General features: G+C 46.9%; 1 protein-coding gene across 6 annotated transcripts in view; it reads right to left on the reverse strand.

The window, feature by feature from the left end:
• TENM4 (teneurin transmembrane protein 4) overlaps positions 1–21,239 on the reverse strand; it is a 547,191-nt gene that overhangs the window by 77,818 nt on the left and 448,134 nt on the right. For all 6 annotated transcript variants that reach the window (XM_045577427.1, XM_045577429.1, XM_045577432.1 and 3 more), the window contains 2 exons: positions 18,734–18,880; positions 6,552–6,783 (listed from right to left, as the gene is read on the reverse strand). In XM_045577427.1, coding sequence (XP_045433383.1) covers positions 6,552–6,783; positions 18,734–18,880 — 379 coding nt within the window. The remainder of the gene's footprint in view (positions 1–6,551; positions 6,784–18,733; positions 18,881–21,239) is intronic.

Consider the following 21,239-nt stretch of genomic DNA (forward strand, 5'->3'; position numbering starts at 1 on the left):
TTCTCAGTTCCTGCTCCAAACCACCTTTTTGGCCTCAAAGTTTCTTATGCTCTTCCTTCGTCCACATGTTTTACCCTGCACACTGGGGATCATATATTCCAGATTCCTAAGACCATCTTGATTTCAAATGTTAGGGCATGCCTGTTGACTTCTGATTGGTAAAATAAATCACCATAATTATGTTCTAACCACAAAAATTCTCTCCATTCTCTGAGTATCCTGGAAAGCTATAGTGGTTCCTCAGTCTAGAATGCATTTTTTAAGTACTATTCAACTGAAACCCATATACAGCCTATGCACTATTATGTACATACACATAAGACACACACACACACACACACACACACACACACAAACACATGCACACAGTTTTTATGAAGTACATATCCTTTTTACAATTTTATACTAATATTTTCCATCTCGTTTCCAATTCCATTTAAATTTACTTCTATTAAAAACAGAATTTCTACACACTAAATTGATTTTATGATGCACTCATGGGATATTGTGACCTGTAGTTGGATAAATTCCTCACCCGAGGATATGTTTCTATTGATCCCACAAAAAGAGGAAGAAAGAGAGAAAGTAACATCCATGTAAGAAAAAAAACAAAACAAAAAACATTGATCGATTGCCTCCCATATGCACCATGAAAGGGGATTGAACCTTGAACCCATAACCTAGAGTGTGTGCTTGGACCGGGAATCAAACCTGCAACCTTCTGGTACATTGATGATGCTCCAACCAACTGGGGTAGGATGAATAATATTTTAGTGGCCAACCCTCCTCATTGAAATTTCTGTCTCAGGCCAAAGGCCATCTCCTACCAGAAGTTTTCATTCATCAGTTCATTTGTTTATTTTGTTCATTCATTTACGAAAGCAAACATTTACTGTTGCCTACTCTGAGCCAGGCCTTGTGCTTGGCTCCGAAGACACAAAGAGGCACCAGATGCAGTGCCTGTGGAGTGTGGAGCTCAGGGACATGGATCTGCAGTGGGAGTGATGGTTTGCCTTGAATTCTCAGAACACTGTCTTCTCTTCTCTTCAGACACTCAGCAGGGGCTGACTGGCTGACTCACTGACTCATTCTACCATTCACTGTGGCTTTAGTCTGTACCAACCACCATGCTAGGCACTAGGGGTTCAATGCCTTAACAAGGCTCGGCACACACAAAGAGCCTGTCATGTAATGGGGTACAGATGCTTACCTTCTTCTTGCAGGCCCAGAGCAGAGTAGGTGCTGACCAGTATTTTCCAAACAGAGCCTGTGTTCTGTGAGTACCTTGTCCCTCTCTGAGCTTGCTCATGGGATCCGACCCTCTGTACAGTACATGATCCTCAGTCTCCTTGGGGATGAATGCTCTGGTCACCCATTCCTCCTTTTTCTAAAGTCCCCCTGACTCATTGAGTCTTTTCTCTTTGGGTTTAGTGTGTCATGTCAGCTGACTTTCATGTGAGTAGTTCACCCCAACTATTAGCCTGAGTGAGCTGATAACCTATAAGGTGTAAGGGAGCCCAGAAAGACTTGACAACATCACATCACTGCTCTCACAATAGTGTCCTCAAGCATATCCTGAACTGATGTTCAATAATTTTTGTCAGGACCTCTTCCCATAATTGGCTAACCTGCCCCTCACTGATAAGCCACAACTGTTCCCTGAAGTGACGTGGCTGTCCCCTGTTCAGCCCCTTCACCCAGTCAGTCCTTTCTAAGAGAAGAGACATTAACAAACTGTGTAACGAGAAAGAGCTCCCTTGCGTGCTCTTTGAGGGGGAAATGCCCTATGCTGCCCTCTTCTAGCTGCCTGATCTCACACTCCACAGTCTGGATCCTGTTATCTGTCCTCCATTTATGGACAACCTATTTGGAGATCCTTCCCATCCCACTCAAGTTTCAAGAGAGGACACTCTGCATTGCACTCTCCCCAGACCTCCAGGTGAGGGACAGGTGGCAGGGGGTATGGGGGGGGGGGATCCAGGCATCCAGGCCAGGAAGGAAAGATGATAATCCAACCACCTAATTGGTGATGGTGGTTCCTATGCCTACGATGTCCTCTTTTACTTTAGACCTACTATAGATCACCTGAAGTCTTTCACATCTCCATCACTTTATGTGGAGTTGAGGACAGCCACACAGAATGTCAGATAGACCTACTGTATTCATTAAACTTGTACTGAACATCTGCTTTGGGCCAGGCGTAGTCCTGGGACACAGATGACCCAGACAGCGTTTCTGAGGGATGCCTTCCTCACTCTGAGTCCATCTGGCAGCCCTTTTGCTTCAGTTCTGAGTCAAGCTCCATGCTTTCCTCTACGGGGTACAGCCCAGCCCAGAGCCCATTCTGCATGGCCAGGGCACTTACATCCTGGGGAGCTGCTCACATCTTTCCCTGAGGGCCACCCCTGCTCCTGTACCTCTGACACCAGCAGGGGTGCCGTGCAGAAGCATAGGGAGCCCCCTACCCGAGTCAGACACATAGCTGCGTGTCTGCAGAGTGAATGAGCTGTACTTCTGGGCCTACCTTGCCTTGTTGAGCTCAGGCATGCTGCTGGGTTTCTGGGTAACAGACAGCTTATTAGAGCCTGTTAAATGGACTCCCATTCAGACTAGACAAATTGCGGCACAGCATAGGAGGTGCAGAGAATATGGGGTTTTCTGTCAGTCACAGGCCTTGTTAGTGTTATACACAGGCACCAAGTCAAGTCTGTGTCCCTCAGAAATCCCACTTCCTGCAAAAGTGCCACTGGGTTCCTCCCTAATGAGGATCGCCTGACAGCCGGCTTGCATGCTGCTGCCTTTCCCCTTCCCCAAACAAGGCCTGGACAGTCGGAACTGGTTCCTCTCAGGGAGGTGCTGGACTTTTCTGGAGCCCCGGTTACTTCCAAGTTTCACTTCCAATTAAGGAAGTGGAGGTGGAAGCTCTCTGCAACATCACACATCACCTTCCTCCTCATCACCACCACCATCATATAACTAGCTAGCATTCTATGGGTGGCCAGTACTAGATTGAGATGTTATGTACATTTCCCCCCCATTTAATTCTCATGGCGACCCTGCAAAATAGACATTACCACCTCACTCTTACTGATGAAGAAAGTAGAGCTCAAAGAAGTTAGGGAATTTTCCCAAGGTAACACAGCCAGAAAGTTGATGCAACTGATTTTAAATTCAGCTCTGTCTCATTTCAAAGCCTGTGCTGTTTTCACTAGGCCAGGCTGCTGCCATAAAAGCCACCATTTACTGATCACCCGTGTACCTAGCCCTGTGCCAGGTGCTTTATTTCGGTTAATGCTTTCAATGGCTCTTATAAAGAGTTGCTATTCTTGCCAATTTATCACTGGAGGCAGGTACACAAAGGTTAACTCATTTCCCTGATGCCACTCAGAGCTAGTGGGAGGTAGAGCCAAGATTCAAACTCTGGGCACTTTCTGTTACTCCACATTCCTTCACCTTCGAGGAAAGAAAGCAATAATCCAAACTTGGTAACTGACTTCACTGTGTCCCAACTATGCAGATAAGCACTGCATTTCTGGCCCAAATTGATGCCTAGGAGGTCAGCCATGGAGAAAAGCATCTGCTGTCTCCTGGACTTGTTTTCCAAGAAAATCTGTTTGGGGACACTCAGTAGTGATGGGCAGCTACTAGTTTCATTTGAATCTAGATCAGTGAGGAGCAGGGATATAATGACTCAGGAAAATGTTAGGTAAAAGGAATTTTTACAGTGACATTTGGAAGCTTCCGTTATCCATTCATTTGCAGAGCAAATACTAGAGTCCAGTATTATAGGTTTGAGGAGTTGCATGGTCTCTTCTTTGAAAGCATCTGTAATTTAACTGAAGGTGTCAGCTATAGAAACAATGATATGAGAGCTGCCTTCTACTGCTGCTTCTGCTACAAATCTGTAATGTGATTTTCAGTATATGATTTAACCTCTCCACAGTATTCTCTGGAACCACAGTATAAAATTAAGTAAACTAGATAATGTATCCATCCATCCTCCTTCCTATTATCCCTCTCCTGATCTCTCACTCCCTCTCTCCTTCCTTCCTTCCTTCCTTCCTTCCTTCCTTTCATTTCTTCATTGTTCAAGGCAATATCTATGCATAATTGTCCTGAGCAACTAAGTGCCAAATGAATAATATGATGCAGTCCTTTCCTGGAGGACTCAATAGAGAGGGGAGACAAACGCACATATTCGATATATGAAGCCCTTTGCCTAGAGCCATGCACCCAGGAGAGGCAGAGCCAGGATCTGAGGCACAAGTTGGCGGGACTCTGAGGCCTATGCTGCCCTCCTGCTGAGAGGTCGGTTTCTCTCAGTACAGGTTTCCCACATTCCCCACTGGACCGGCTCCTTAAGGCATGTGAGACCTGCTGGAGCCACACTACTGAGGTCCCTGTGCAGGTCCCACAGTGATTCTCAGCAGACATGGCCAGTGACCAGAGGACATACAGGGATGCATGGTCCCTGCTGGCACTGGCCAGGTAGGCATGGTGAGGGCATCTGTAAGCAGAACAGCCACTGGAAGCCAACCAGTCTTAAACAGATTCCATAACGGGTCCAGGAATGAAAGGCTGAGTAAGTAATATTCCCCTTGGCTGGAATAATATCTACATCTCCAGTTGAAGAAAAGGACTCATGCCATGGGAAGGCCCACAGCATACTTTCAAAATCACACAACTGAGTAAGAGCAAGAAGTTTCCCATCCAGAGATAAAGGCAGCGTTTCTGGCCAAAATAAAGGAAGAGGTGTTTCCTCGCTCTAGTTCTGCTCCTGACTTTGCTGCTCAACTAATAAATTTGGGAAGGTCACTGAACCCCTCAGGGTAGGTTGAAGGGTTTGGACTAGGAAGTGCCTTCATCTCTAAAAAAGTTCCTTTGAAAGCTTTTACACACTTGCATCATGCCCCTGTTTGGGCTCAGGGCACTTGCCCACTTCTCTTCCTGTTCTTGTTATTGTTCCTGTGAGAAAGGGTGGGGCTGGGAAAATCCTGGGCCCCCGAGTCTGCTAGGCCCTGGTGCAAATCTGGCTCCATTGTGGCTCAGTAGCAAGGCCTTATTCTTGGAGTACCAGTTACATTCTGGGGATGATCATATCACTTACCGGGGTGGCTCCCCTGATTCCTTCTTAGGTTCCAGCTCTTTTTTCCTCACTCATTCTCCTTGAGCAAACTTTTGTGTGCTTGTGGTCAACTCCTGCTTGTTTGTTGATGGCTCTCACATCAAGATCTGCAGCCCTAACTACTGCATGAGCTGCAGAATTGCTTATGAACTATGGATATATCCTCTTGTGTGCCCTAAGGAGGTGTGTCCCTTCCTTGCCCTTATGGTGCTCAGGTGGAGGTCATCACCTCACTCCCAATCCGGCTCAGCTCTCAGGTCCCTGGTGAGGGTACCACCATCTACCTGGGCATCTGAGTAAAAGACTCCTGGCTCTAGCATCCCTCAGACCCAACCCATGGCTAAGCCCTCCCGATTTCCCCTTTCGAATAAAACTTGAGATGTCCTTCACCATTCCCACCCCTCATAACCACCGCGTTATCCCCTCAGGGCAGGAACTCTCAGCACAGAAGTCATGAACATAGAAGGTACACAGTCTATGAGTATTCAGTTGAACTGAGTTAACTTTAGAGAAACCTCTGCATCTATGAGGCATTACTACATTGGAAGACATTAAAAATAAATTACTACAAATCCCTCTTTTTTGGATATCTTTTCCTAGTTCACAGACCCTGATCTGTGAGTGAAGAATAGAGAGCAATCTTTTGCTGGCTCTTGTGCCCTTTCATGCTCCTGGGTCGTTGCACAATCTGTTCTCTCTTCCTGGTCACCCTCTCCCTGCTTTGCCAAGCTAGTTCCCATCTTTAAGATGCAGTTCTTAAGTAATGGCCTTCCCCCTACCCAGGAACACCTCCTTAATGGTCCCAGAGTCACCTGGGGGCATATTTCTGGCTTCTCACACTGGTTTCTTTTTTATGGCCCTAGTAAGTAGACTTGGAATGACCAACAAACAGGGCTGTATTTTATTCATCTCTCTGATTCTAGAACAGGGCCTGCAGAGAGGATATCTGAGGGAAAAACTGCCCAATGGATGACACAATTAAAACTTGTGAAAGAATGCCCAGGCACATGGCCTGGGACTCCAACAGGTGGACCCGCTGGAGCCTGACAAGCCTCTGGACACCAGTTCTGACGGTGTTAGAGCCTTTCAGCTCATCTGGGACTGCAGACTCAGGAATGGCTGCCTGCAGAATGGGTATTGATCCTAGATTCCCCCTGGACCACTGATTTCTCATTCTCCCCATCCATCACCCAGTAAGAACAACAAAACTTTATTCATCAAAAATGCTAAATGCCTTGGATAGCATATCTTTTAAATGTGGGCATCTGGGGCCGCTATTCCACCTTTCTCCCCTGACATTCCACCTAGGGCCTTTGATGCCCACCGTCCTGGCCCCCTCCCACGCCCACCTCCCCAAATGTTTTCCTGAAGGTGCTCAGCTCTCCCTCAGAGAGTCATGGCTGGAGCCGGGGCCCAATGGACTCACCCTCCATCGAAGGGATTCTCCCCGGGGATGATGTGTGTGCTGTCCCTGCCCACGAGGAACTTGATGCGGTCATAGAAGGAGTGCAGGTTCTGCTGGGACACAGGGGGTGGAAACTGGGGGCTCCATGGGGGGTGGATGATGTCCAGTGGGTCAGGGGAGCCCAGGCACAGTGGGTTGACATGACAGAAGGGCTGGAGGCAGCAGTCAGGGTCCATGCAGTCGACCAGGCCATCTGCAGGGGTGACAGAGCATGAGGTTTATGTCACTATGTTCCATTAGCCATGTGTGTCCACAATACCATCATTCACTTCTATATTTCCCACTCCTTGAGAAGCTTTATTAAATGCCTGGTATAAACCAACAACTTTGCTGGGCACCAGAGAGATCCAGGTGCTTCAGATCTGGTCCCAGCCTACTAGTCTCACAGGAAAGACAGACAAGTAAGTGGACAGTGGACATGTGCTATTCTTCCCACCCAAGAAAGATAAGAGGTAAGAGAACACATTGAACAGTAAAGCTGCTAAATTCAAAAGTTGGGCTCCGAAGGTGGGGACAGAGGATTAAAAAAACGGTGGGACTGAAGAGGTTGGCAGAAGCACACTGTTGGGCCTGGGGGTGTGGGTGGGGGGACAGGTTACAGAGTTTGCATTTTATTCTAGGGACAATGGGAGCTACTAAAAGGTCTTAAGCAGGGAGTGTGAGGTGGGGGGGCACATAGGGGTGGTAGCTGAGGTGGCACAGGGAAAAACAACGGTAGCTGAGACTAGAGTGCTAACAGCTGGGACTGAGAGACGTGGATGGTTTTGAGAGATATTTCAGAGGTAAAAACATTAAGACCTGGCAACCGGCCGACTGGTTTTTGGGGGCAAGGAAGAGGCAGTACCTAGAAGGCACTGTAATCCTCAGCCTCTCTCCTGGCTTGGAGGTAAGTGTGTGCAGACCTGGCTCCGCCTCCTATGGGCGGGGCTTTCTGAGTTTACTGGAAGGTTTCTAGTCTCTGACCTAGTGGCCATTAGCAGGGGATTCTCTTTACCACATGGATGGATTTCTTTAGGCCTGGACATTATAACATCCAGATTCTCAAAGTTCAAAGAAAGAAATTCCACCAGGCCACAGGATTTTTTGCTTGCATTATCCCAAAGACTTTTTGCAGGCACGCCACAGACTAACTTAACATGGACAACAAACCCAGGGATTAGAGAAAGCTGCCCAAAGTGAGGGGCAAAGAAGCCCAGGGTTGTAGTCTGTGTGTTGTTGGCAGAGAACAGCCTATGGACCCGTGTTCCTGTTGGGGGGTGGGGAAGGAGGGCGTGGGTCACACTCTGACTCTCATGCTTATTAGCTGTGGCTTTGGGAAAGCTTCCCCACACCATGGGGCCTGGCCCTGTTCTGGTTATCTCTGCTGCGTCCTCAGCACTTAGTGCAGGTGTTTAAAATATGACTGTTTAATAATAATAATAAAAAATAATGAAAACTGAATAAATTAACCAAAGAATCAGGAAATGAAACCAAATGACAGTTCATGAAAGCCAGAGCACCATTATCTTCATTCTAGTTAATATACAGTGTTACATGGTGGGGGGATGAATGAGGCTCTGAGACGGAAGTTCAAGTTCTAGATTGAGTTTCTGTACTTACTCTGAGCCCCAGTCTCCTCATAGGCATGCCTCCCTCACTTCTGTCTCTGTGGGTTTGCTAGATAGAGGCTGCCCATAAGAATACCTTCTGGGTTCACTTTCTCAATAGGAGTGAGTGTCACATAAATATTCGTTATATAAAGAAATACACCCTCAGATCCAGCGGAGTACCTGGCACACAGTAAGTACTGAATAAGGGGTAGTTCGCCTTCCTGACCCTGAACCTGGAACAGACTCACTAAAACGAAGGGCCATTTGCCTTTTGTTTGCTCACCTGCCAGATTCATCCTGCAATGCAGACAGGCCTCCCATAACCCAGCCCTGTCCTGCGTGCTAACCTGCGGCTCCTATCCCAGGTCCCAGATACACCAACTAACTTCCTAGCCAAGCACCTGTCTTCTCCTGCAGTCGATGGGCGCAGCCACACTCTCTCGCGCTGCCCTGTCAGACATTGCTTAAACACGTAATTACAGCCAGCCCGCGCTGAGGGTGATTTGCATTCTGCTATTGACATTAGCATGACAGATTCAGTTGCCGCATCCATAACTTGGCAGAAATGCCCTATTATTCAATCCCCGAGAGCGGGGACGTTGACCATTAAATCGGCTAGCACAGTTGAAGGGCCGTGAAAAGTCATGGCTAATTTGAAATTTTATTAGCTCTCGCCTGCTCTTGTTTACCACCGAAGCAGGCCCTGGAAACCAGTCTTCTGCCTCCTTACAAACACGCTGCTCTGTGGCACCTGGATGAAGGTTAGCCAGGATTTATTATTATTGTCATTAATGCTTTTAATGTGTTTGATGATGGTGATGATGAAGATACCCACAGCTGCCAAGTACTGAGTGACAGGTGCTGTGCTAAATGCTTCACAAGGAATGTTTTCAAGGGAAGTGTCCTGGAGTCCCACCAGCTCTGGGAAGTAGCCACCATCACCCTCATCACCCTCATTTTGGAGGGAAGGAACCAGGGATCATGGTGCTAAAGTAACTGGGTTGAGGTCTCACAGTCAGTCAGTGAAGAAGCTGACTCAGAAATCTGAACTCTGGTCTTTGAGGGGTAGAAAAGGTTTCTGAGTCTTGAAGAGACATTTAAGAACTAGTTCTTAAGTGGAAAGCATGGATTTCTGAGTCCTGCTGAAATACCACTGCTCTGTGCACTTCCAGCCACTGGGTGACCTCCAGCACAGCCCTGGCTTCCCCAGCACTGTGACTGCTTTTCTCTGTTTCCCTCCCAGACAATGAGCTCCTGGGGATGGGGCTGTGGGACTCATTCTAAGATCCCAGAGTCTACTGCTCTGGCTTTCACCTGCCTCCTTGTTTCTGGCATATGGGCTCTCCCACATTTTTTTTTTCCAAAAAAATTTTCAGCAGTGAGTTTTAAAAACATATTGTTGTTTCTTGTGTGTGTGTGTGTGTGTGTGTGTGTGTGTGTGTGTGTGTGAGAGAGAGAGAGAGAGAGAGAGCGAGAGAGCTTTTGTGATGGTCTAGTTGGCCACCCCACGAGAAATGAAAGCCCCAGGAAGGGCCTGAAGCTTCCGTTTGCCCCTCTGTAAAGTGAATGATCAGACTGAGCTGGCAGAGATGCTGGATTAGGTGAGATCAGCATGATGGCCAGCACATAAGTGCCTGATAATAACGTTACTGTTAGCCTCTGGCCAGTTGCTTCTAGAGAATAGGCCTCCTGACACCAGGCCTGCCTTTCCCTATGCACACATTCCAGGCAGCCCTTTCTGGGCGCGGTCTGGCCTTGGAGAATGGAATTAGATAAACATGGCCAAAGCAACACACCTGTAAGTTCGAACAGTAGAGAACTCAGGGGACTTGAAAACTGGGGTTCTCTGACATGGAGAGAGCACACAAACGGTGCTCTTATGAGAGGTCCTGGGACAGGGGACTTGTTCACCGTGTGCTTTGCAGCTTAGTGATTAATGCCAGGGCAAGAGTTCTGCCTGCCTACACCTCCCTATATTGACACTCCTTTGTCCTTCATTCTGCAAATATTTACTAGGCAGTAAATGTAGGCTAAACCTCTGCTAATTGAGACAATCCTACTTAAATGAGATATGTACATATTTTACAATGAGAAGGGCCCATAAAATTCTTATCAAAGGTTCAGTTTACAAGACCAACTTTTAGGCAAACCTCTTTTGATATTTTCAAATGTAGCATATGGCAGCCTGAACCAGGGCATATGGCTGCTCTACAGCCATAGGGGATCTTCCACAGTTTCATTTTCTTAGGCACAGATGACAATTTTAGAGGAGTCATCTTGAGAGGAAAAATATGCTTTGGGGACAGAAAAATAAGTTTGGGGGTAAACTAGAAATACATAAATACATACTTTTTGAGATTCTCCAGTTTGGGCCAGTCTAGGAACATTTACATTTCCCAAGCACTTCGCATTTCACTTAATTGTAAATTACACACAAGTTGGTTGACTTATAAAACATCCATGTTTCATGTTCTTGCTATTCCCACATGAGACCCTCATTATCACAGCAGAAAAACATGAAACAAAAAACAAAATGAAACACCAACAGGAAAAGAGAGAAGACATTCCTCTATTTCCTTCAAGTTTTTAATAAAAATCCTCCTGAACTCTAAACCCTGACTTTTGGAAAAGAACAATTTTTGCCCCCAGCAACTTGCTCTTTCCTCAGAGTTCTGAAGGCCCCTTCCTGTCCTTGCTGGTGACCATGAAGGGGAACAGAAGAAAGTGCCAGAGGCTGTTCAAGTCCCCCAAGGCTGGGAGGGGGACAGTGTGGGAGGGGGACAGTGCAACATCCAGCCTTGGGCTCTGGTGGGAGTGGATAGCAAAGGGAAGTGGGGAGGAAGTGGCCATAGAAAGGCAGGATATTAAAAGGAAAGGTGGGAGAAGAGAGAGAGAGAGAGAGAGAGAGAGAGAGAGAGAGAAATACATGTGTACAGGTCTCTGGGCACTAAATGAACATTTCAAAAGTAGTTCATGTACTTGTGACCCTTGAACTTGAAGACTTCTCTCCCCCCCCCCCCCCCCCCCCCCCCCCCGCCCCAAACTTGCTGAAATACTGCATGGTGCTTTGGTCTTTGCTAATATTTCCATCTATGCGCTTTCAACTTGAGGATGAAGACCATGCCATTTCCTCTTGCATCCCTCTTCAGTGTCTACTTGCTGGTGGTGTCAAATGGCCTTGAGAACTAGGGGCAGGGATATGTGGAAGAGAGAAAACCCAGGCTAGAAGCTTGAAGACCCAGTCCTCCCATGGGCCTGGCCCTCTTTAACTCTGAGATATGAGAGATTTGGTGCCCTTTGCATGCCTGTGGCTGCTCCCGGAGCCCCTCTGCAGACAGGTGCAGGGGCCCAGGGCTCCGTGAAGTCCTCTGCCACCACTTGCAGTGCTGACTGGATGTGGCTTTCTATTTATTTTGGGATCTTAATCACAGCCCATGAAATCATGGGTGACTCACCTCCCTCTCTGATATCATGCCCTCATCCTTAACGTGAAGGTCAACAGGACAGCCTCTGGGGCTAGCCTGCCTGACAGCCACCTTCTGGCCTTTATGCGCCACCGACCCATCTCCTCTGGGGGCTGTGGCTGTGGCTTTCGCAGACAGTGAGAGGTGCGCATGGGAATTCTACAGAAGGTGGTCAGCTAGCCTTCCCACCTTTACAAACGAGGACACTGGAGCTCAGGTTAAGTGATTCATCCATTGCCACACTGCTAGGAAAGTGGCAGAGTTGGGAATTTGGTCCCTTATCTTTCTCCAAATCTAGCTGTTAGTTGCTCGTTCACAGTCTACTGTCTACTTCTCTGTCCTGACCTCCTCCATGGAGGATAGGAACTGACCTGTTTATTTCTGTATCTCAAATGCATACAGAGCTTTGTACTTGCTGAGTGCAAAAATACATGATTATGTGAGGATCCCAAGTCGGTCAGTCTGACAGGGCCCATGGAGTGCCATGCGATATTACGAAGCCCCCCACAGCCCAAGAACTTGTCCCTCTCCTTAGAAAGGAGGCCCAGGGGCAGGCAGGCTCTGCGTTAGCACTGGACAGACAAGAATAAAATAGTCATGCCTCCAAAGGATTTGGTTTGGTGGGTCAGATGGAGACAATAGCGTGCCAGGAAAGAAGGGCAGCAGTGGGGAGGGGATGGGGTGGTGGTGGCTGTGGAAGTCCAAAGGTGGGAACCGAACTCAGGCAGGGGCTGGATTATATCAAGGATGAGAGAATGTTTTAACAGAGACTAACTAGAAGGATGGACAAGAATAAGCCAAAAGGAGAATAGAGCTGGGCGCAGGTGGGGGAAATGTGTGGGCTGTACACTCTGCACCATAGTTGTCTGCGTGGTTCCCTAAATCGATAGTCCTGCGGACAGTGCATAACAAGTCGATGGGTCTCTCTGCAGGCTGAGCTCCTTCCCCGCTCCTCAGCGCATCAGCCAACCCCGCCGGCTCCTGCCTGCAGTCTGGCCTCAGAGCTGGTTTTCTGCAGGCTGTGAGCAGCACGGGAGGCCCTGGGGGTGCAGGGTGGAATGAGCCTCTTCTGTACACATCTGGGAGAAGTTTTTGTCATCTGCTATAATACATTCTGTGCCTTCTTTGAAAAAGCTTGCAAAATCTTTATCTGTCCCTTAGAACACAGGATTTTTAAAGGTCAATTTCTCTCGTCTCTTATCACAAGAAACATGGTTTAGAGATAGTGTGAAGGGTGAACAAATTCTATGGTCTTATGTGAACTCTCCATTCCAGCAATGGGAGATGGGCAGTGGGGAGGACAGAGAGCTTTGTTCTGTCTCCCTGAAATTTCTCCTCCCAGGATGCATCTATCAATGATCTGTATTGCAATCTGGGATTATTTTTCATGGGATCAACACTGCATCAAGAGATTGCCACATCTTGAAGGTTATGAAAGGTTCTTTATCATAAGGGGTCTGGCTAAATTCCAATGGATCTTTTATTCTGGCTTATTTTTAAACACCAGCTCCATTCGCATCCTAGCTCTCTCACTGCATGATTATGGGCAAAGCACTTCAGCTCGCTGAGCCTCAGTTTCCCTACCTATAAATGTCTGCCTTGGCAGTGGGGGGTGAGGGCTGGTGATCATATGCAAGGTATCCAGCAGAGTGCTTGGCATCTAGGGGTGCCCCCTAAAGGATGGCTACTATTTTCCTTTTCATACATTTGATTTTTCCCTCCTCTAGCAATGAGTATATAACAATTTGAAATATAAATTTTAATCCAGAGATAAATAAGGTTAAAATACATTATATGGAGGAAAACAATATAAACATAAGTGAAAAAGTAGATTGTAGAATTTTGAAGAGAGCATAATTTCAATGTTTAAGAATGATTATTTATATATGAACTAGAGGCCTGGTGCACAAAATTCATGCATGAGAGGTGGGTCCCTCAGCCTGGCTTGTACCCTCTCCAATCTGGGACCCCTTGGGGGATGTCTGACTGCCAGTTTAGGCCCAATCCTGCAGGACAGAACATCCCTCTCACAATCCAGGACTGCTGGCTCCTAGCTGCTCGCTTGCCTGCCTGCCTGATTGCTCCTAACCGCCTCTGCCTGCTGGCCTGATGCCCCTAACTGTTCCCTTGCTGGCCTGATCACTCCCTAGCTGCTCCTGTGCCAGCCTGATTGTCCCTAACTGCCCTCCTTTGCCAGCCTAATCGCCCCCTAACTACCCTTCCCTACCAGCCTAACCACCCCCTATCTGCCCTCCCTTGCCAGTCTGATTGCCCCTAATTGCCCTCTCCTGCTGGCCTAATTGCCCCTAACTGCCTCTGTCTCAGCTCCTGCCACCATGGCTTTGTCTGGAAGGACACCTGGGAGATGTCTGGTCTAAATAGCATATTATCCTTTTATTGGTATAGATATTTATTTAGTAATAAACATCATGCTTCTGTGATTATGGGTGGCAAGGGGCAGGAGAAAGAGAAGTGACATTTGCAGGTGATGAAGTTGAGTAACTCAGTCAAGATCATGCAGCCAGTGAGAGAGACAGGGATCCAACCGGGATATAGATCCTCCACTTTTAATCACTGATATCTTACTGTCAGGCCCTTTAAATACATCACCTTACTCCTCACAGCAACCCTGCAAGGCAGGCCTTAGTACCCTTATTTTATAGACAGCATGTTTGGGCACAGTTTCACTGACTCTGTAATGGGCATGGGAGGAGCATCCTTATCAGAAGGGCCATGTGTAACAGATGAGAAGATTCATGTGGGAGCCCTCCACAAAGTCTTTATAAAAGGGTGCAATAGGAATGGGACATACCTTCTTCATCAAGTGGGGCACACCGAGGGTTCACGGTGGTGAGCCAGGACCTTGGTGCCTGCCTGCCCTGCTGCTCCCTCTCCCCACTTGTGCCCAGGGTAACATCTAGAGGCATTCAAGATTGACTGGGTGGCCCTGACAGTGAATCAGGAGGCTGGGAGCCAGTGAGTCCCATTTAGGATCTGTTTCTTGTTTTTAAATCTAGACGACAATCATAAACAAAAACAAACCAATACAGCTAAACCCAACTCAGCCACATTGTGTAACTTTATTTTTTTTCCTCTTAGAGTTTAAAAACACAGCAACTGCATTCTTAATGAAGCCTGAAATTCAAGTTTAATTTGGAAAGAATTGCTTTAAGCCTAGTAAATTGGGAAAGAAGAGAAACGGGGAGCTCTCAGATAGCTCAAAGGATCACAGTTGGGTTTCTGAAGTCTGGGCACATGAAAAAGCTCTAATGTGGCCAGGCCTCAGACTGCAGCAGTGTCTGCCCCCTGCAGGCTGTGTGAGACCTGGGCAAAACAATGTTGCTCGCTAAGCCCCAGTTCCTCATCACTAGAGAATAGAAAGTGGGTAATAATACCACATGCTTCCTGGTGATGTTGTTGGATGCACAATTGCTTGGCAACCTGCGAAATGACATACAAGTTATCATTCTCATTCTGCTTGGCTTTGTGATACTGTCATGGCCTATTTCAGTTCAAGTAAATACTCACTACATTTTTTAGGTGGAGGGTAAATCAGTCATTAGGAGGTGGGAATGCTCTAGTTCACAGGGCCATGTGGGATGGCATGGGTCTCAGTCCGGCCATGTTAATGACTTTCTGGGTGACTTGGGCATGTATGATGGACATTCCCTCTCTGGGCTCCCGCTTCCCTGTCTGTAGCATGCAGGGGTGTAGAAGGAGGGAGCTGGTGTTGGTGTTCTCCATATCTTCCAGTCCTGTCACTCAACATTAAACTTCGAATTCCTTCTCCAGGCCCCCGAGTCAGATCAGCCAAGAACAATCATTCAGCGAGACCCTAACACTTCTTCCCTCCATCCTGAGTTATTTAGTTGGGATGTGCACCCTCACATCATGGCTGAAATGAAGGCACTTGCTTCATTCCGCCTCCATTAGATGTAGTGGTTTGGATAACATTTCTTCCAAATGACTGAGTTTCCTGAGGGAGAAAGACGAGTCCATGTTCATTGGTTTTTATAGCCCGTCAGAAAGGAGCACAGTGACTTGCAGACAGCAGGAGGCCAGCAAATGTGTGCTTGACTGCACTGAAAACAGTCCACAACTAAACACGGCTCACTCTTGTGCTGCCTTGCACAGCTTGCCCTGTTTCTCCCTCCACTAAAACCGTCCCCATCTGGCCAAGACCCATAATGATAGAGAGGCCAGGGAGGATGGCCCCATCTCCACTTATATGGTTGTTTCATCTGTGCCATCATGCCAACCAGAGATCCCCTTGGTTCCCCCAAAGGGTGGAGAGCCCACCAAGCAGGGAGGGCTCTGAGGTGACATGTTTCCTTATTTCACAGTTGAGAATCCAAGGCCAAGCTCCCTCAATAATCTGGTCTCCCCAGCCTGTTGTTTTCCCAGTCATGATGACACATGGGTTATCCTCCTGGCTAGACTGGAAGGCTCAGAGGAACGGGACCATAGCAAGTTCCCAGTGGGGCAACCATGCATGCATCTGATAGTAGCAGCTAAATGAGTGAATGCTTCCTCATCACAGCAACGACCCTTCTGCATTGCTACTGGGTACCACTCCTCTCTCCCTCCAGGCTGTGAATTTCACAAGGGCAGGGACTATCTCTGAAGCCCCAGGACAGGACCAGCTGTGGAGTAGACATTCAGTTAACGTTTGTCGAATGAGTGAATGATCTCAGATGACCATGCTTTTGGTGATATGGCTTTTCTACAAAGAAAAGGCACCTTTCAGCCCATCACATGCTTCATAAATGTAAGAGGTATATTCACCTTAATAAAAAAAAAAAAGTGGGGATTTTCTGATTGTTCTTTTCTAGCTCCTGCCATTCATTTCTCAGAGCAGCTGGAGGAGGCCCTGCTCCCCTGGGGTCTGGAACATCCCCATTTCCCATGACAAGAAGCTCTTTCTCCCTCCCAAGCTGTGGGGCTTGGGGCTCCCCCACGCAGGCAGTCCACAACTACACACGCTCGCTCTTATGCTGGGGTGAGTTCTAGTGCTGGGAAGGCTGGCTTCGAAGGATAGTAAACAGAGGATATACTGGGATTGCATTTCACGTGAGAGACTAAGAGAACCTTATCTAATAACCTATTTTTGTATGTGTGCCATTGGGGAGATGCACCCTCTCTCCACATTTCTCAAAGACATTCACTTCGGCTGCTACCCAGATGTTCAATAGCGGTTTGAAGGCTTTGGCCAAAATCCTGGACTCTTGAGAAGAGAGTGACTTCCTGGGGCTGCCCCTTTGCCCTTCTATTATATGAGGTTCCTGTTGGGCACTGGAATTGTGTCTACACAGGTGAAATGAAGGGGATTGCTGGACAAATTATGCAGACAATTTAGGTTAACATGTCTTTCCCGTGAAGAACAAATGTTATTGCACTTTATCTTGCCATAAGACCACCAATATCATCAAGGGACACTTGGTGCCCTTCCCTTCCTTGCCTGCCTTTGCCATCATGATCTCTCTGAATGGAAAACCCTTTCCTTTCTGGAAACTGACCTGCCCAAGTGTCACCTTCCTGATGAACGCCTGCCTACTCCCACAATGACCAATATCTGACTCTACAACCTTGCTTATGACTGCCCATTAGCACTTAACTTTGGGTCCTTCTTCCTCATTTGAGTTCCTGAAGTGCAGGGACAAGACTTCTTCATCTTTGTGCCAAGGGCCTGGCCCCACAATAGGAGCTCTGGGTATTTACGGAGCACAGAACTAATGAACTCAAGTTTCTAATGGATTACAGGATACTTCAATCCTGGAAGATGTCAAGAAGAGGACATGGACCCCCTGTCTCTCCTGGCAACCAAGGCCCAGTCCCACGAGCTACTACGGGTAACAATTACTCCAAGGGCCCAGGCCTTGGTGGACAGGCCCGATCACTTCCTGGATGCAGGCAGCAGATAGAAGGAATAAAAGCTGGCTCTGGTAAGACCAGCAGTCTCAAACAGCCCTTTCCAGCTTGCTACAGCCAACTCAAGGCAAATGAACCAGAGTAATCACAATAATACACAATTGGCCTTTTAATCTTTATGGTGCATTGAGATTATAGAATCACTTTAAGTAGAACATTCCCAAAGGGTGGCATACAAAGTTTCTGGCCTGTTGATTTCCTATTCTGCTGTATACCAGAAAGTCCCTTGGCATAAATATGAGGGAGCTGCATAAACACATTTGGACCAGGCCAACTAGGTCATCATTAGAAAAGAAGGTTTAACTGTTTCATTCCCCTCCACCCCATATTTCCATTTTTTTTATTCTCCTTATAACCTCAAAGATAGGTAGAATCAGGGAGAATCAGTTCATATTCCTGGGAAAGTAAACCACATCATGGTTGTCTTTATCCAAGTTTACATAACAGAGAGATGATGGCTAATTCTAGCACCAAGGTAAGGACTGGAATGGTCCTCATGATCCAATAGCTTCATTCTATAAATGGGAAGCATGAGGCCCTGAGACATCAAGCAGCTTGCTTACAGATATATAGGCAGTCAAAGATTTGGGGTCAGAGCTTCACTCTCAGGTAATAAATGTTCCACAAGACTAGGCTTCCCTTCCTTAGGTTTTGACTATCCAGCACTTAGAAAAAATCCAACAGTAAAGAGATTCTATTATAAACCCACAGGGGCAGAAGGTGGCTCCCAGTGTGCTTGATGAGGAACAGAAGAGAAAAGGTAACTCAACCTTGGAGACGCATCCTTTCTGCCACCTCCTGTGACACAGGATTGGATGGCCTCTTCCTGTGCACTTCCAGTGAGGGGGTTCTCATAGCTTTATTGGGCAACTCATTCACCATTGAATTGAAAAAATCTTTCCTCCATATGCCTTCTCCTATGCACTTGCTGTCGGATGGCAATTAATTTCATTTATTTATTTTTAATTAATTCAAACGGAACAACTAGTGATATGTGCTCATCCTGACCACATGTACAATTTTATGCCAGCCCTGCAGGCCTCCTTGACTAGCCAGATGGTGTATTGGTGGCCTGTTAACTCAGTAATAATGCCCACACTCCACCTTAAGTCTCCCCGCCCCCCCCAAAGCTACATAGGATTCATGGGTGCCACAGCCTTACCTCCGTCATTGTCTTTGCTGTCACCACAGGCCGTCTCCATGGATGTGTCACAGCCAGCTCCTCTCCAGCCCAGCTGGCAGACGCAGTGCCACCCATTCAGGTCCAAGGTGCATCTGCCATTGCCATTGCATAACCCAGGGCAACCCTCTGCAAAGCAAAGCACACAGAATTGAGGTCGGATCGTCCGTGGCCCATTGCAGTCACACACATTCACACTCTGCCTGCCAACTTACAAAATGCTTTCACATCCCATCAGCACATCAGTGCCCTCAGCACCCAGGGAGGCTGGTAGCATTAGGAGCTGTCACTTTCCTGAGAGGCAACTCAGATTCAGAGGTGGAGAACTTGCTAAGGCTGCATAGCCAGGAGGTGGCACAGCCAGGAGGTGGCACAGTTAGAAAGTGACAGGGATAGGTCTGAAACCCACACCTTCTGCATCTAAAATCTCCTCTTTCAAAAGCGATCAGGATTCTAAAGTGAGAGTCAGTATACGTAGGCCTGTTGAAATCTGACTAATGAGCTTTTTGCCTGATTCTTGCTCCTTGTCCACTCTTGTTTTTCCAGTCTCTGGCAGCTGTTTGGGGCAAATAAATCATCTGTTTACTCCTCATACCCCCTTGGAATCTCTGGGTCTCATTCTAGAAGCTGCACCTTTTCCCAGCTCTTGTTACTGGGTCAGCTGTATTGGATCTCAGGCTTTTCAATTATTTTTGTCCTGTTTTTCTCATAAACAACTGACTTTGCTCTGAGGCGTTGTCCTTGCGTCTTTTTCTTCCCATCTACTCTGCAGCCACTAAGCAGGGCTATACACCCATAGGAGCCCTCGTGACTGACACAAGAGAGACTGAGCAGGGCTGTCTGCAATTGAACATGCAGAATCGGGCAGCATGCCCTCCCCTGACTTTGTTCATCTGGACATCTGTTTGCCTGTCTGTCACTTATTAAGCACCTTCCCTGGGCTAGCACTGGAAGAACAGAGATGAATAAGACCTAGTTTTTATTCTTGAGGAGCATGTAGCTTATCAAAGGAGACAGATTTGTATAAGCAAAATATTTCATTGCTAAGTGCCCTCGGGGAGATGTACAGAGTATGGTGGGAACCTAACACAGGAGGGCCATCTGTCTGAGAGGGCTGCGGGTGATTTCAACAAGAAGGGCCAGACCATATTTAGACTCTGCCTTGAATATATCATAAGGTGGGGAGTTTTTATTACTATTCAAATAGATTTACAGGTGTTTGATGACCCTCTCTCTGAGTGTGTGGGCTCAGAAATCTATGTCTGAGAATCTGCCAAGTTACTTGGTTCACTTCAGTTACTTGTTTTTCATTCAAGTCCCCATTTTAACAATCCTGCTGATGCCTTTCTCAGAGGAGCTATTTAAAAAACACACACAAAAAACCACCTTTCACTGGCACGTCTTCCCTGCCTTCTCTCTGCCTCTGTTCAGTCTCAGGGAAAGAAAGGTATGATGGGAAAATACTCTGTCATCTATAACACTTAATTTAATATTATGAGCAGCACACAGCTACAAGTCTGGCTACAAACTGAATTCTCTGCCATGAAATAACTGAGAATCGACCTGTTTTTTCTTAAATGGGACAAATGTGAATGTAGCTACAAGACCGAGGCTAAGGTAGACACTCACTAAATGGCCAATCAATTAGGATCTAAAACTTTAGTGTTTCAAGGACTTTTGGTAGTTGACTGTTATTGCAACATAAAAGAAAAGAACATCTCATTTATATGAGATGTTCAACACAGCAACCAATCCATCAGCCTGGCCACTGTGCTTTCCATTCAGAGGAAGAACCATTTATTGAGTGTGCACTCTGAGCCTAGGAGAGATTCCTCCAGAAGTTTAGGAGCAAGTGTAGGCTGTGTGGTCTTTGCATAGCAGAAGCCTGTTGGGAAAGGTGAGAAGCACCAGCATTGTCACCCAAAAGTGGTGGAGAAAGCAGCAGTAAAAGCGCAGGCACAGTGCTGTGACGACCACCCAGGCATTCTAACTCCTGAGCCAACATCAGCCACCCCTTCTGGTCTAAACAATTACAGGCTCCTTCATTCTCCAATGAGTCCCATTCAAATGTGTCCAGCTGGCTGGGACTTCCTGTCAATTAGGCCTCATTGGTATTTGAAATCAGTCTTGGAGGAAACAAGGTTCAAATTTTAAGAATGGTGGTATATTGCTTTATATTGTAAGAGGCAAAGAACATCTTTTGTGCAGAAGCACAAACTTGGGAACAGGCTGGCTCTACCATTCAGTGGCTGTAGGACCTAGGCATTATTTAATTCTTTGAGCCTCAGACAACTTTTAAAATGGGGTAGTTGGGAGAATTAAATAAGATTTATGCCTGATAAACACTTATAGCTCGAACATAATATTTGAATCTTCTATTTACCTTTAACTCCTATTTTTAGTAATAGCATATGTTGTACCTACAACCTCAGGTTGGGCTCACAGGAAGGCAAAATAGTAAACTGAGGCAATTATCTAGATCAGAATC

Source organism: Pipistrellus kuhlii, unplaced genomic scaffold, assembly GCF_014108245.1.
Source record: "Pipistrellus kuhlii isolate mPipKuh1 unplaced genomic scaffold, mPipKuh1.p scaffold_m20_p_9, whole genome shotgun sequence".
In the NCBI taxonomy this organism is placed as follows: Eukaryota; Metazoa; Chordata; class Mammalia; order Chiroptera; family Vespertilionidae; genus Pipistrellus; species Pipistrellus kuhlii.